Source organism: Salvelinus fontinalis, chromosome 3 (genome assembly GCF_029448725.1).
Source record: "Salvelinus fontinalis isolate EN_2023a chromosome 3, ASM2944872v1, whole genome shotgun sequence".
NCBI lineage: Eukaryota > Metazoa > Chordata > Actinopteri > Salmoniformes > Salmonidae > Salvelinus > Salvelinus fontinalis.
This window is the reverse complement of record NC_074667.1, coordinates 50698019-50711268: the sequence shown is the minus strand read 5'-3', so window position 1 is coordinate 50711268 and position 13250 is coordinate 50698019. Positions and strand designations below refer to the sequence as shown.

The 13250-nt window shown below is 43.3% G+C and overlaps 1 protein-coding gene across 2 annotated transcripts in view; it reads left to right on the top strand.

The window, feature by feature from the left end:
• Positions 1-13250, top strand: part of LOC129851065 (cytochrome b-c1 complex subunit 1, mitochondrial-like) — a 29288-nt gene that overhangs the window by 2094 nt on the left and 13944 nt on the right. Inside the window, exons 2-13 of one of the 2 annotated variants that reach the window (XM_055917249.1) lie at positions 482-595; positions 788-891; positions 989-1148; positions 1252-1301; positions 1388-1516; positions 1668-1782; positions 2002-2115; positions 2212-2404; positions 2513-2661; positions 2822-3065; positions 3190-3449; positions 8852-9027. In XM_055917249.1, coding sequence (XP_055773224.1) covers positions 550-595; positions 788-891; positions 989-1148; positions 1252-1301; positions 1388-1516; positions 1668-1782; positions 2002-2115; positions 2212-2404; positions 2513-2661; positions 2822-3065; positions 3190-3449; positions 8852-9027 — 1740 coding nt within the window. In that variant the 5' untranslated portion in view covers positions 482-549. Of the gene's footprint in view, positions 1-481; positions 596-787; positions 892-988; positions 1149-1251; positions 1302-1387; positions 1517-1667; positions 1783-2001; positions 2116-2211; positions 2405-2512; positions 2662-2821; positions 3066-3189; positions 3450-8851; positions 9028-12447; positions 12558-13250 lie in introns of those variants that run through there. The other variant, XM_055917248.1, reaches the window with a different exon arrangement.

Sequence of the window (13250 nt, the reverse complement as noted above, 5' to 3'; positions counted from 1 at the left end):
GCTTTTCTTTCAAAAACAATAACATTTTTAAGTGACCCCAAATTTTTGAACGGTAGTGTATGTATGAAGAGTGTTGAATAAGTCATAAGGTCCCACTCTAAAATGTCAGATTGTCAAATGTTTGAATACAGAGGCCAGGTATTAAAATGCAGTGTGTTTGCTCTTTCGATGCTGGGCTGAAGAGGTCAAGGTATAGGCTTCAATTACACCCCCAAGGGTTTGTGAACTTCATGGCATATTTATCTGCTGTGCACACATTAGGCCTACATGGGGATGTAATGATGTTCTTATGTTTTTCCCTTAAAGAGCGTCTAGCATGTCATGTTACTTACTTGTTAGTAGATTCTGCTAACTGTTCAACGTCATTGTCACAGCAACGTGTATTGGTATGACTGAATACAGAACATTGCTCACCTTTGCTAGAACACCAACCAAACCCCATGTAGATGGATGGAGTTGTGTTTTCGCTCCTCATATTCAGAACCTCTAGAAGAGAGAGACCCCAGTAAAGACCAGCAGAGCAAAGCCCTGTGCCAGCAACACACTCAAATGTTCCTGAACCTCACCACAGAGAAGGGCCTACAGCAAATACCATGTAAGCCTACACACAAAACCTTCAGACACTTAACACTGACTAACCAGTCATACTAAACATGGACTTGTCTTAGGTACCACTTATAACAGTACCATCAACTAACAGTAGATGAGAATACAGTTTGATTTGAATGCGTAGCTTATAAAGTGGTTATTACCGCTGCTGTATCTGAGTTGTATGTGTGTATATCAGCGCCACCAGGTGAGGGAAGAGTGAGGCGCAGCTTGCTCAACCTGCCCATCATCAACCCAGAGAGACTGCGGACAGCAAAAGTACTGGTCGACAAAGCTGTAAAGGTAAGAATCTAAAATAGGACAACCCGCTATATATGTGATACTTAAGGTCATGTAGATACTATTTATATATCTCTCTCTGTGTGTCTTTTTCTCTCAGATGCGTATGGTGTTCTCCATACAGGGTCCATACCCTGTGGTTCGGGCTGCCCTGAAGGCGAGGGGTTGGGTAGAGCGCCGCCTGCCGCGTCCAAACCAGCACTGGAGCCGGTGCCGTGGAGATGATGGGAATGATGCTGATGACATTGATGATGACGATGGTGAGACAGGAAGGCCACTGCAAATCTTGTAGTAATTGATTCTAACTATCATTGACCATTAGCCTACATCCTAGATTGTAATCTCCCTCTATGCCCTGCTTAGACAGCCCAGACGACAGAGAGGAAGACCCAGATGACATGTGTGACCTAATGGTAATAGAACAAAAGTGAGTGTGTGTGTGTGTGGGGGGGGGGGGGGCACATTTTTTATGTCTTTCCCCTGCCCATCTATCTTACAGTCTCGCATGGTGAGGAACGAAACGTCATATTTCTATTGGACGACGCGTAGAGAGACAGTGGACAACCGCTCATTGCGAAAGGAACAGATGACCAATCACTATGCCAAAGCAGGCACCTTCACCACCAAGGTTTGATGGCTTTCACATGGGAGACCCTGAAATGAACAAACTCTTTACCTTTTCAGTCTTTGATAATTTTTATACTCACCACACCTATGTAGGCTATGCCTGTCTTCTCTCAATCTCGCTCTCTCTCTCTCCATTTCTCTCTCTGTCTCAGGTTGGGTTGTGTGTGAACCTGAGGAACCTGCGTTGGTTTGATGCTGCAGACCTTGACTCCTTCTTCCCACGCTGCTATAGGCTGGGGGCAGAAGATGAGAAACATGCCTTTATCGGTCAGAATCCTCACCGGTCTCTTTCCACACCCCGAGTTCTGATCTGCCTATTTCCCCCCCTCTCTATCGAAATGCCTCACTTCTATAGTCTTAGGGGGATTTACAGTACTGCCTCTCCTTCCCTTTCATTTTCCATACTTTTAGGCGTGGGGGGGCAACTTTCCTGTGGCAACCTCTATCTGACTTGCTCTATTTCTCCCTCTCTGTCTCTCTCTATAGAGGACTACAGGAGGACAGCATGCACCAGCCTTATACAGTGTGTTGTGGAGAGGATTCGGGGTGAGCGAGGAGAGGGAGGTGGTACAGCTGGATCAACTGACCAATCATGTCAAAGTAAGGTATTCCTCACAAAAAGAGGCATACCCCCTCAATCCCCCCAATTTAGGTCAAACGGAGCTACAGGCTTCATTGTCTTGTCCAATCCCTTAGGTCAGAAAAAAGCATGCAAGCGTCGAGCCATGTCATTGGTGGCCTCCAGAATGATTGACAGTGCACTAAAAGTTTGCCAGGACTTCCTGGACAGCTTGGAACACAATGACATAGACATTGCCTTGGAAACACCACCATCCCTAACAGAACAAGAGTGGCTGGAGTTCATCCACAATTACTACCTGGTTGTCCAGTGAGTACTCCATATAGTAGGATCATTATGTGTCTCTGTCATGTCAGTACACACATCTCTTTGTCAGTGTATCTCAGTGGCACTTCTTACTCTCTCTCTCCCTCTCAGTGATGGTGTAGAGATAGAGGAGAGTTTTCACTATGTGAACAGCTGTCAGGCTATGTTGCGGAAGCTTCGTGATGTCAATCCACAGCTAGACACAGACGGCATCCACAACATCTGGATAGTCAAACCTGGGGCCAAGTCCCGGGGCAGAGGTGAGTTCCAAGTGGGGAAGAAGAGACAAGTGTAGTAGTACTTTATTTAACTGTATCCTCATGCTGTATTTACCTAATGATATTTATTTAATGCTGCTTATAGTGTAGGCCTACAGTAACTTTGTTTTTGTGTCCCTTCCATGTCCCTCCACCTGTGCAGGCATCATGTGTGCCAAGCGGCTGGATGACATCCTGAGGCTGGTGGACAGTGACCCAGCCCTGATCAAGGATAGTAAGTGGGTGGTGCAGAAGTACCTGGAGCGCCCCCTGCTGGTCCACGGCACCAAGTTTGACCTCCGCCAGTGGTTCCTGGTGACTGACTGGAACCCTCTCACTGTCTGGTTTTATAAGAAGTGCTACCTACGCTTCTCCACCCAGCCCTACTCAGTTGAGACACTGGACAGGTAAGGGGGACATTTTTACCCTGTTGTTATTGGCATTTTACCATGTTGATTCCACATTTCACCTTGTTGCTAATTTCCTATGGTCTCATCTCTCCTGTTCCCCTCTATATCCCCCTTCTTCCAGTTCTGTCCACCTGTGTAACAACTCCATACAGAAGCACTTTCAGCCCTCCCAGCAGCGTCACCCAGAGGTGCCTGAGGACAACATGTGGTCATGTGACCAGTTCCGGGCCTTCCTGTCTGGACAGGGCCGAGCAGCAGAGTGGGGGTCTGTGGTGGTCCCAGGGATGAAGAAGGCTGTGGTCCACGCCCTGCAGACTGCCCAAGACCTGGTGGAGTCACGCAGAGGGAGCTTTGAACTCTACGGAGCCGACTTCATGCTAGGTGTGAATGATGTCAGTGGCATCAATATTTGTTGTTATTGGCAGTGAAGTTCAAGTTTTATTGTCACATGCACAAGTACAGTGAAATGCTTAACTTGCAAGCTCTACCCAACAGTGCAGTAATCAATGAATATCAAAATAGTATAACTAATTAAAAAAAAATACAAAATACAAATACAAAAATATACATATATACGGTGCCTTCAGAAAGTATTCATACCCATTGACTTATTCCACATTTTGTTGTGTTACAGCCTGAATTCAAAATGGATTAAATATTTTTTTTAAATCTCACCCATCTACTCATAATACCCCATAATGGCAGTGAAAAAATGTTAGCAAATTTATTGAAAATGAAATACAAAAATATCTAATTTACATAAGTATTCACACCCCTGAGTCGAATACTTTATTTTTTGGACTGTGATTACAGCTGTGAGTCTCTCTGGGTAAGTCTCCACACATTGTGCAATATTTCCCCATTATTCTTTTAAGAATTCTTCAAGCTCTTCTGGCAAATTGGTTGTTGATCATTATTAAACAACCATTTCCAGGTCTTGTCGTAGATTTAAGTCAAAACTGTAACTTGGTCACTCAGGAACATTCACTGTCTTCTAGGTAAGCAACTCCAGTGTAGATTTGACCTTGTGTTTTAGATAATTGTCCTGCTGAAAGGTGAATTAATTTCCCAGAGTCTGGTGGAAAGCAGACTGAACCTGGTTTTCCACTAGGATTTTGCCTGTGCTTTATCTCCATTCTGTTTCTTTTTTATCATGAAAAATACCTCAGTCCTTAACGATTACAAGCATACCCATAACATGATGCAGCCACCACTATGCTTGAAAATATGGAGAGTGGTACTCAGTAATGTGTTGTATTGGATTTGCCTCAAACATACGGTGCATTCTGAAAGTATTCAGACCCCTTTACTTTTTCCACATTTTGTTACATTACAGCCTCTAAAATGGATGAAATACTTTTTTCCCCCTCGTCAAACTTCACACAATACCCCATAATGACAAAGCAAAAACGGGTTTTTAGAAATGTTTGCTAATTTATTTAAAATAAAAACTGAAATATCACATTTACATAGAGTTGAAGTTGGAAGTTTACATACACCTGAGCCAAATACATTTAAACTCAGTTTTTCACAATTCCTGACATTTAATCCTATTCAAAATTCCCTGTTTTAGGTCAGTTAGGATCACCACTTTCTTTTATGAATGTGAAATGTCAGAATAATAGTAGAGAGTGATTTATTTCAGCTTTTATTTCTTTCATCACATTCCCAGTGGGTTAGAAGTATACATACACTCAATTAATATTTGGTAGCATTGCCTTTAAATTGTTGAACTTGGGTCAAACGTTTCGGGTAGCCTTCCACAAGCTTCCCACAATAAGTTGGGTGAATTTTGGCCCATTCCTTGTGACAGAGCTGGTGTAACTGAGTCAGGTTTGTAGGCCTACTTGCTCGCACACAATTTTTCAGTTCTGCCCAGACATTTTCTATAGGATTGAGGTCAGGGCTTTGTGTTGGCCACTCCAATACCTTGACATTGTTGTCCTTAAGCCATTTTCCCACAACTTTGGAAGTATGCTTGGGGTCATTGTCCATTTGGAAGACCCATTTGCGACCAAGCTTTAACTTCCTGACTGATATCTCATCAGACCAGAGGACATTTCCCCAAAAAGTACGATCTTTGTCCCCATGTGCAGTTTCAAACCGTAGTCTGGCTTTTTTATGGCGGTGTTGGAGCAGTGACTTCTTCCTTCCTGAGCGGCCTTTCAGGTTATGTCGATATAGGACTCGTTTTACTGTGGATATAGATACTTTTGTACCGGTTTCCTCCAGCATCTTCACAGGGTCCTTTGCTGTTGTTCTGGGATTGATTTGCACTTTTCGCACCAAAGTACGTTCATCTCTAGGAGACAGAACACGTCTCCTTCCTGAGCGGTATGACGGCTGCATGGTCCCATGGTGTTTATACTTGCGTACTATTGTTTGTACAGATGAACATGGTACCTTCAAGCAAAGAGGCACAGAGTTTGAAGGTAGACCTTGAAATACATCCACAGGTACACCTCCAAAACAACTCAAATGATGTCAATTAGTCTATCAGAAGCTTTTAAAGTCATGACATAATTTTCTGGAATTTTCCAAGCTGTTTAAAGGCACAGTCAGCTAAGTGTATGTACACTTCTGACCCACTGGAATTGTGATACAGTGGATTATAAGTGAAATAATCGTAAAAAAAAAATGGAAATTTTACTTGTGTCATGCACAAAGTAGATGTCCTAACCGAATTGCCAAAACTATAGTTTGTTAACAGGACATTTGTGGAGTGGTCAAAAATGAGTTTTAATGACTCCAACCTAAGTGTTTGTAAACTTCAGACTTCAACTGTAAGTATTCAGACCTTTTACTCAGTACTTAGTTGAAGCACCTTTGTCAGCGAATACAGCCTAAAATTTTCTTGGGTATGACACTACAAGCTTGACAAACCTGTATTTGGGGAGTTTATTCCATTCTTCTTGGCAGATCCTCTCAAGCTCTGTCAGGTTGGATGGGGAGTGTTGCTGCACAGCTATTTTCAGATCTCTCCGGAGATTTTCGATTGGGTTCAAGTCCGGGCTCTGGCTGGGCCACTCAAGGACATTCAGAGACTTTTCCCGAAGCCACTCCTGCGTTGTTCCCAGTCTGAGGTCCTGAGCGCTCTGGTACAGGTTTTCATCAAGGATCTCTCTGTACTTTGCTCCGTTCATCTTTCTCTCAATTGTGACTTGTCTCCCAGTCGCTGCCGCTGAAAAACATCCCCACAGCATAATGCTGCCACCACCATGCTTCACCGATGGGATGGTGCCAGGTTTACTCCAGACGTGACACTTGACATTCATGCCAAAGAGTTTAATCTTGGTTTCATCAGACCAGAGAATCTTGTTTCTCATGGTCAGAGTCCTTTAGGTGCCTGCTGGCCAGCTCCAAGCAGGCTGTCATTTGCTTTTTACTGAAGAGTGGCTTCCGTCTGGCAACACCACCATAAAGGCCTGACTGGTGGAGTGCTTCCCCAGATATGTGCATCGACACAATCCTGTCTCAAAGCTCTACAGACAATTCCTTCAACCTCATGACTTGATTTTGCTCTGACATGCACTGCCAACTGTCGGACCTTATATAGACAGGTGTGTGCCTTTCCAAATAATGTCCATTCAATTGAATTTACCACAGATGGACTCCAATCAATTTGTAGAAACATCTCAAGGATGATCAATGGAAACAGCAAAAATGTCAAAAAAAACTGTTCCCTTTGTCATTATGGGGTATTGTGTGTAGATCGATGAGTAAAAAAAAAATGTTTAACAATTTTTGAATAATGCCGTAACGTAACAAAATGTGGAAAAAGACAAGGAGTCTGAATACTTTCTGAATGCACTGTACCACTTTGAATTCAGGACAAAACGTGAATTGCTTTGCCAATTTTTTATGCAGTGTTACTTTAGTGTCTTGTTGCAAACAGGATGCATGTTTCTCTTCACTCTGTAGTTACTCCACAATAGTAACCTAATTGACAATGTTGTTGATCCATTCTCAGTTTTCTCCTATCACAGTCATTAAACTCTGTAACTGTTTTAAAGTGACCATTGGCCTCATGGTGAAATCCCTGAACGGTTTCCTTCCTCTCCGGCAACTGAGTTAGGAAGGACGCCTGTATCTTTGTAGTGACTGGGTTGTGTTGATACACCATCCAAAGTGTGTAATTAATAACTTCACCATGTTCAAAGGGATATTCAACGTCTGGTTGTTGTTTTTGTTTTTTTACCCATCTAACAATAGGTGCCCTTCTTTGCGAGGCATTGGAAAAACAAACTAAAACGCAAACAAAGGGGTTGAATACTTATTGGCTGAAGTTATTTCAGCTTTTCAATTTTAATGAATTTGTAAAAAAAAAAAAAAATGAAAAAAATCATTCCAATTTGGCATTATGGGGTATTGTGTAGGCCAGTGACAAACAAATCACTATTTAATCCATTTTAAATTCAGGCTGTAACACAATAAAATGTGGAAAATGTCAATGGGTGCGAATAGTTTCTAAAGGTAAAGAAAACATAAATAAGAGAGGAAGCTATATACAGGGTCAGTGCCAATACCACATTTACAATTTACAGGGATACTGGAGTATTTGAGGTAGATATGTATGTATTAATTAAAAATGAAAAGCTGCAATGTCTTGAGTGATAAATATTCAGCCTCTTTGTTATGGCAAGCCTAAATAAGTTCAGTACAAATTTGCTTAACAAGTCACATAAGTTGCATGTACTCACTCTGTGTGCAATAATGGTGTTTAACATTGATTTTTGAATGACTACCTCATCTCTGTACCCCACACCTACAATTATCTGTAAGGTCCCTCAGTCAAGCAGTGAATTTCAAACACAGATTCAACCACAAAGACCAGAGAGGTTTTCCAATGCCTCGCAAAGAAGAACACCTATTGGTAGATGGGTAAAGAAAATATCCCTTTTGAGCATAGAGAAGTTTTTAATTCCACTTTGGATGGTGTATCAGTACACCCAGTCACTACAAAGATACAAGCGTCTTTCCTAACTCAGTTGCCGGAGAGGAAGGACCGCTCAGGGATTTCACCATGAGGCCAATGGTGACTTTAAAACAGTTACAGAGTTTAATGACTGTGATGGGAGAAAACTGAGAATGGATCAACAACATTGTAGTTACTCCACATTACTAAACTAATTGACAGAGTGAAAAGAAGGAAGCCTGTACAGAATAACAAATATTCTAAAACATTGCAACAAGGCACTAAAGTAATACTGCAACAAATGTGGCAATGCAAAGTGTTATCTTAAGTCCAATACAACACATTACTGAGTACCAGTCTCCATATTTTCAAGCATAGTGGTGGCTGCATCATGTTATGGTTATGCTTGTAATCGTTAAGGATTGGGGAATTTTTCAGAATAAAAAATGAATGGGATGGGGATGAGCACTGGCAAAATACTAGAGGAAAACCTGATTCAGTCTGCTTTCCACCAGACACTGGGAGATGAATTCATCTTTCAGCAGGACAATAACTTAAAGCACAAATCTACACAGGAGTTGCTTACAAAGAAGACAGTGAATGTTCTTGTGTGGCTGAGTTAATCTGCTTGAAAATATTTAGTTATTAATTAAAAATATATATTTTTACAAAAACTGATTTTTCTTCCACTTTGACATTTAAGTATTTTGTTGTTGACAAAAAAAATGACAAATCAATTTTAATCTTGCTTTGTAACAATAAAATGTGAAGCAATACAAGGCACTGTACATGTAAACAGGAGTAATAGTGACCAGTAGCAGGATAAATAGGTAGATACTAATATGGTGGGACATATTCTGTTCCAAAGGTCGTGACCTGAGGCCATGGCTGATAGAGATCAATGCCAGCCCTACCATGGCCCCCTCTACAGCAGTGACAACACGCCTGTGTGCAGCCGTGCAGGAGGACACTCTACGGGTGGTCCTGGACCGTCGGTTGGACCGAGGGGCGCACACTGGGGGCTTTCAGCTTATATACAAACAGGTGAGGTGTGTTTGTGTATGCGTTTTAGTTAGGAAAGGGAAGTTTAATGTACCCCTGAATAAGAGGTTGTACAGATGTCATCTCTCTTTCTCTCTGTCTGTCTATAGGTAGCAGTGGAGGTGCCTCAGTATGTAGGGGTCAACCTGCTTGTTGAGGGCTCCCAGATCAGACGGCCCCGCCCTCCTCCTCAAAAAGTCTCCAAACCCTCTAAGTGTCGCACCAACCAACCAGCGCCCAGACACCCTCCTCAAAGCAAGGAGTACGAGGCTGTGGCAGAGAAACCCAAGCCTGCCCCCTCTAAGAAGGGTCTGAAGTCTGAGGTACGACACCTTACCTTCTCTGGCTTCAGAGTCCAGACCCCACTTTCTACTGAGAGGCCCCTGGCCGGGGAGTCCTGGAGGCTGCAGCGTCTGGGCCTGGTTGACTCCCTCCAGCTGCCCCCCAGGGCCCAGTCCCGCTCCATGGACTGCTGGCGGAGACCCCAGGTTATTGTGCCCTGGTCAGGGCGAGCACGCCCCTTTGCTACCCCTGATATTTACAAAGGCCCTGTCCTTCCCCTGGAGGTCATCAGCCTTCAAGACCCAGACAGGGAGCCCAGTGCCCTGCTTGTGCCCACTCTGGTCCCCCACGCTGAGTTCAGATTCCAGAAGTTTTTCAGGCAACAGAACCTCCACCGTAGGGTGATCAGGACTACATGTGTAGGGAGAGGAACTCACAAGAGCTTGTGACATGGATCGGTTATTGAACCATTCACTGACTGCTGCCTGATTTTGAAAACTGTCTTTTTGCACTCAGCCATTGTAGGCCTACCTCATCATAATAAAGTCAGTATTGTATCCACTTAGATTTTCAGTCTTTGTATGTTTTTCCCTTTATACTGATTTATTTAGATAACTGTGTACTGTAGTCTTTTTGTTCAACTTGGCAACCTGGTCCCAGAGCATTTTGTATTATTCTGTACGGAAATCTGAGATGTTATCATATTGTATGCATAATATTTCTCAGATTATTACCAATTCCACAAGGTATGACTCCAAACACCCAGAAAAGGCTACTCCTCGATGTTATCCTCACAAATAATCCTGATAGGTCATTACAGAAAACACCAGACTGATACCTTAGTGATCACTGTTTTACAGCCTGTGTTCGTAATGGCTGCTCATTTAAACGACCTGTCCTGATTTGTCATAGACGCTTTAAAAAAAACTTTAATGAGCAAGCCTTCCTTCATGAACTGGCCTCTGTAAAATGTTATAGAATCAGCTTGATCCCCTCTGTTGAAGATGCTTGGCCCGTCTATTTTTTTATATTTTCAGTGATATTGTTAACAAACACGCACCCATAAAGAAAATGAGAATTAAAAACAGGTTCAGCCCCTGGTTCGACCGTGATCTTGTAGAGTTACTCCACCTCAAGAATTGCATTTGACGAAAGGCTCGGCACACGCATACTCAGGTTGACTGGCTCTCGTTCAGGCAAATGAGAAATAAGTGCACTCAGGCTATCCGGAAGGCCAGAGTTAGTTACTTTAAGGAGCAGTTCTCTCTCTGTGGGTCTAACCCCAAGAAGTTCTGGAAAATGGTTAAAGACCCAGAGAATAAACCCTCCTCCTCACAGCTGCCCATGTCCCTTAATGTTGATGATGTGGTTGTTACTGACAAGAAGCACATGGCTGAGCTCTTTAATCACCACTTCATTAAGTCAGGATTCCTATTTGACCTATCCATGCCTCCTTACCCGTCCAACATTTCCTCATCTCCCACCCCTTCTCATGCGACTATCCCCGATGCTTCTCCCTCTTTTTCCCCTGCCCCGCTACAAAGTTTCTCCCTGCAGGCAGTCACTGAGTCCGAGGTGCTAAAGGAGCTCCTTAAACTTGACCCCAAAAAACCATCTGGGACAGATGGTTTAGACCCTTTCTTCTTTAAGGTTGCTGCCCCTATCATCGCCAAGCCTGTCTCTCCTCTCTGGGGAGGTTCCCATTGCTTGGAAGGCAGCCACAATTCATCCTTTATTTAAAGGGGGAGATTGAGCTGAGCCTGACTGTTATAGGCATATGTTGGAAAAATGTGTCAATAGTCGACTGACTGGCTTTCTTGATGTCTCTATTATGCAATCTGGTTTCCGCTCAGATTATGGATGTCACTGAAACCTTAAAGGTCCTCAATGATGTCACCATTGCCCTTGATTCTAAGCAATGTGGTGATGCTATTTTTATTGACTTTGCCAAAGCTATTGATATGTAGACCATTCCATTATTGTGAGCCGGCTAAGGAGTATTAGTGTCTCTGAGGGGTCTTTGGCCTGGTTTGCTAACTACCTCTCTCAAAGAGTGCAGTGTATAAAGTCAGAAAATCTGCTGTCTTAGCCACTGCCTGTCACCAAAGGAGTACCTCAATGCTCGATCCTAAGCCCCACGCTCTTCTCAATTTACAGAGAGGAAGCTCTCTCAACCATTTATATGCAGATGATAGTCTTTTATACTCAGCTGGCCCCTCCCTGGAGGTTGTGTTAATGCTCTACAACAAAGCTTTCTTAGTGTCCAACAAGCTTTCTCTACCCTTAACCTTGTTCTGAACACCTACAAATTAAGGGCATGTGGTTTGGTAAGAAGAATGCCCCTCTCCCCACAGGTGTGATTACTACCTCTGAGGGTTTAGAGCTTGAGGTAGTCATCTCATACAAGTACTTGTGAGTATGGCTAGACGGTGCACTGTCCTTCTCTTAGCACATATGAAAGCTGTAGGATAAAGTTAAATCTAGACTTGGTTTCCTCTATCGTAATCGCTCCTCTTTCACCCCAGCTGCCAAACTAACCCTGATTCAGATAACGATCCTACCCATGCTAGATTACGGAGACATAATTTATAGCTCGGCAGGTAAGGGTGCTCTCAAGCGGCTAGATGTTCTTTACCATTCGGCCATCAGATTTGCCACCAATGCTCCTTATAGGACACATCACTGCACTCTATACTCCTCTGTAAATTGGTCATCTCTGTATACCCGTTGCAAGACCCACTGGTTGATGCTTATTTATAAAACTCTCTTTGGCCTCACTCCCCCCTATCTGAGATATCTACTGCAGCCCTCATTCTCCATATACAACACCCGTTCTGCCAGTCACATTCTGTTAAAGGTCCCCAAAGCACAAACATCCCTGGGTCTCTCCTCTTTTCAGGTTAGGTTAAAGGGTTAGGGTTAGGTAAAGGGTTAGCTAATGCTAAAATGCTAAAGTTGTCCTTGATGACTGGCAACCTTTGGCTTGCTAGACGTTCGTTTTTGTACCCCGACCAAACACCCTACTTTCATACTTGCCTTAATTAAGTAACTGAGACCAGGCTGAACTTGTTGGTACTGCTGCATGAGTGAAGGGCGGCATGCGCTGACGTCACATTTTTATGCACGTCTTGGGCGTCCACGTTGGGGAACGTGCGCGCAGCTGAGTTTTCTGTATTCGACAGGAAAAGATGGCAGCGTCCCTGTGCCGAGTCGGGAGCGTTGTGGGTCAAGCCCTCGCCAAATCCCGTAGCGTAAGTATTCAGGAATATATTGGTATTTAAGGGGTCTGTAAGGATGTAAGAATAATTTCGTTGTTGGTTGGGATCTCCATTTCCTTCACGTCGGCAACTTTTACCGAAAAGTAGGCCACTGTAGCTCGTTAGCTAGTAGTGCTAGCTATCTTATTGGTATGTAGCTAACATTGGTAACGTTATGTAACCAGAGCACAGGGATGGCTAGGCGGTTAGCATTAGCTTGGAGTTAGCGCAAGGTCAACTCACTCTCAGCAAAGGTTCAATGTCTCATTGTAAAAACGGTGACATGAGTGGGCATTTTGACATCCATGTTTAACACTTTAGTCAACCTATATCTGCGTTGCCTTATTCGCTTTTTAAAAACTGACAAGGTAATTTTGACCATACTTCCGCGTTGTCCTATTTACCCTAACGTTAACCAGTTACCTAGCTAGAACTACCTACCTCTGTCTTGTCCAACTGGATGCGAAGCTATGTTAAATTGAACTCGCTACATAGTTAGTCATTAATTGTGTGACCTCAGTTAACTTGAAAGTGTGTTTCCTTTGAGTTGTTAGGCTGCTTGACTAGCTGGTGAAGTGTTGTTGATGGACCCTCAGTAAAGATAAAAATAGCGCCTCCTTACCTCCAACTTATTAGCTAGCTAAGGTCGACTGGTGGTATGAGTGAATTGGTGGCTGCCACTTGTTG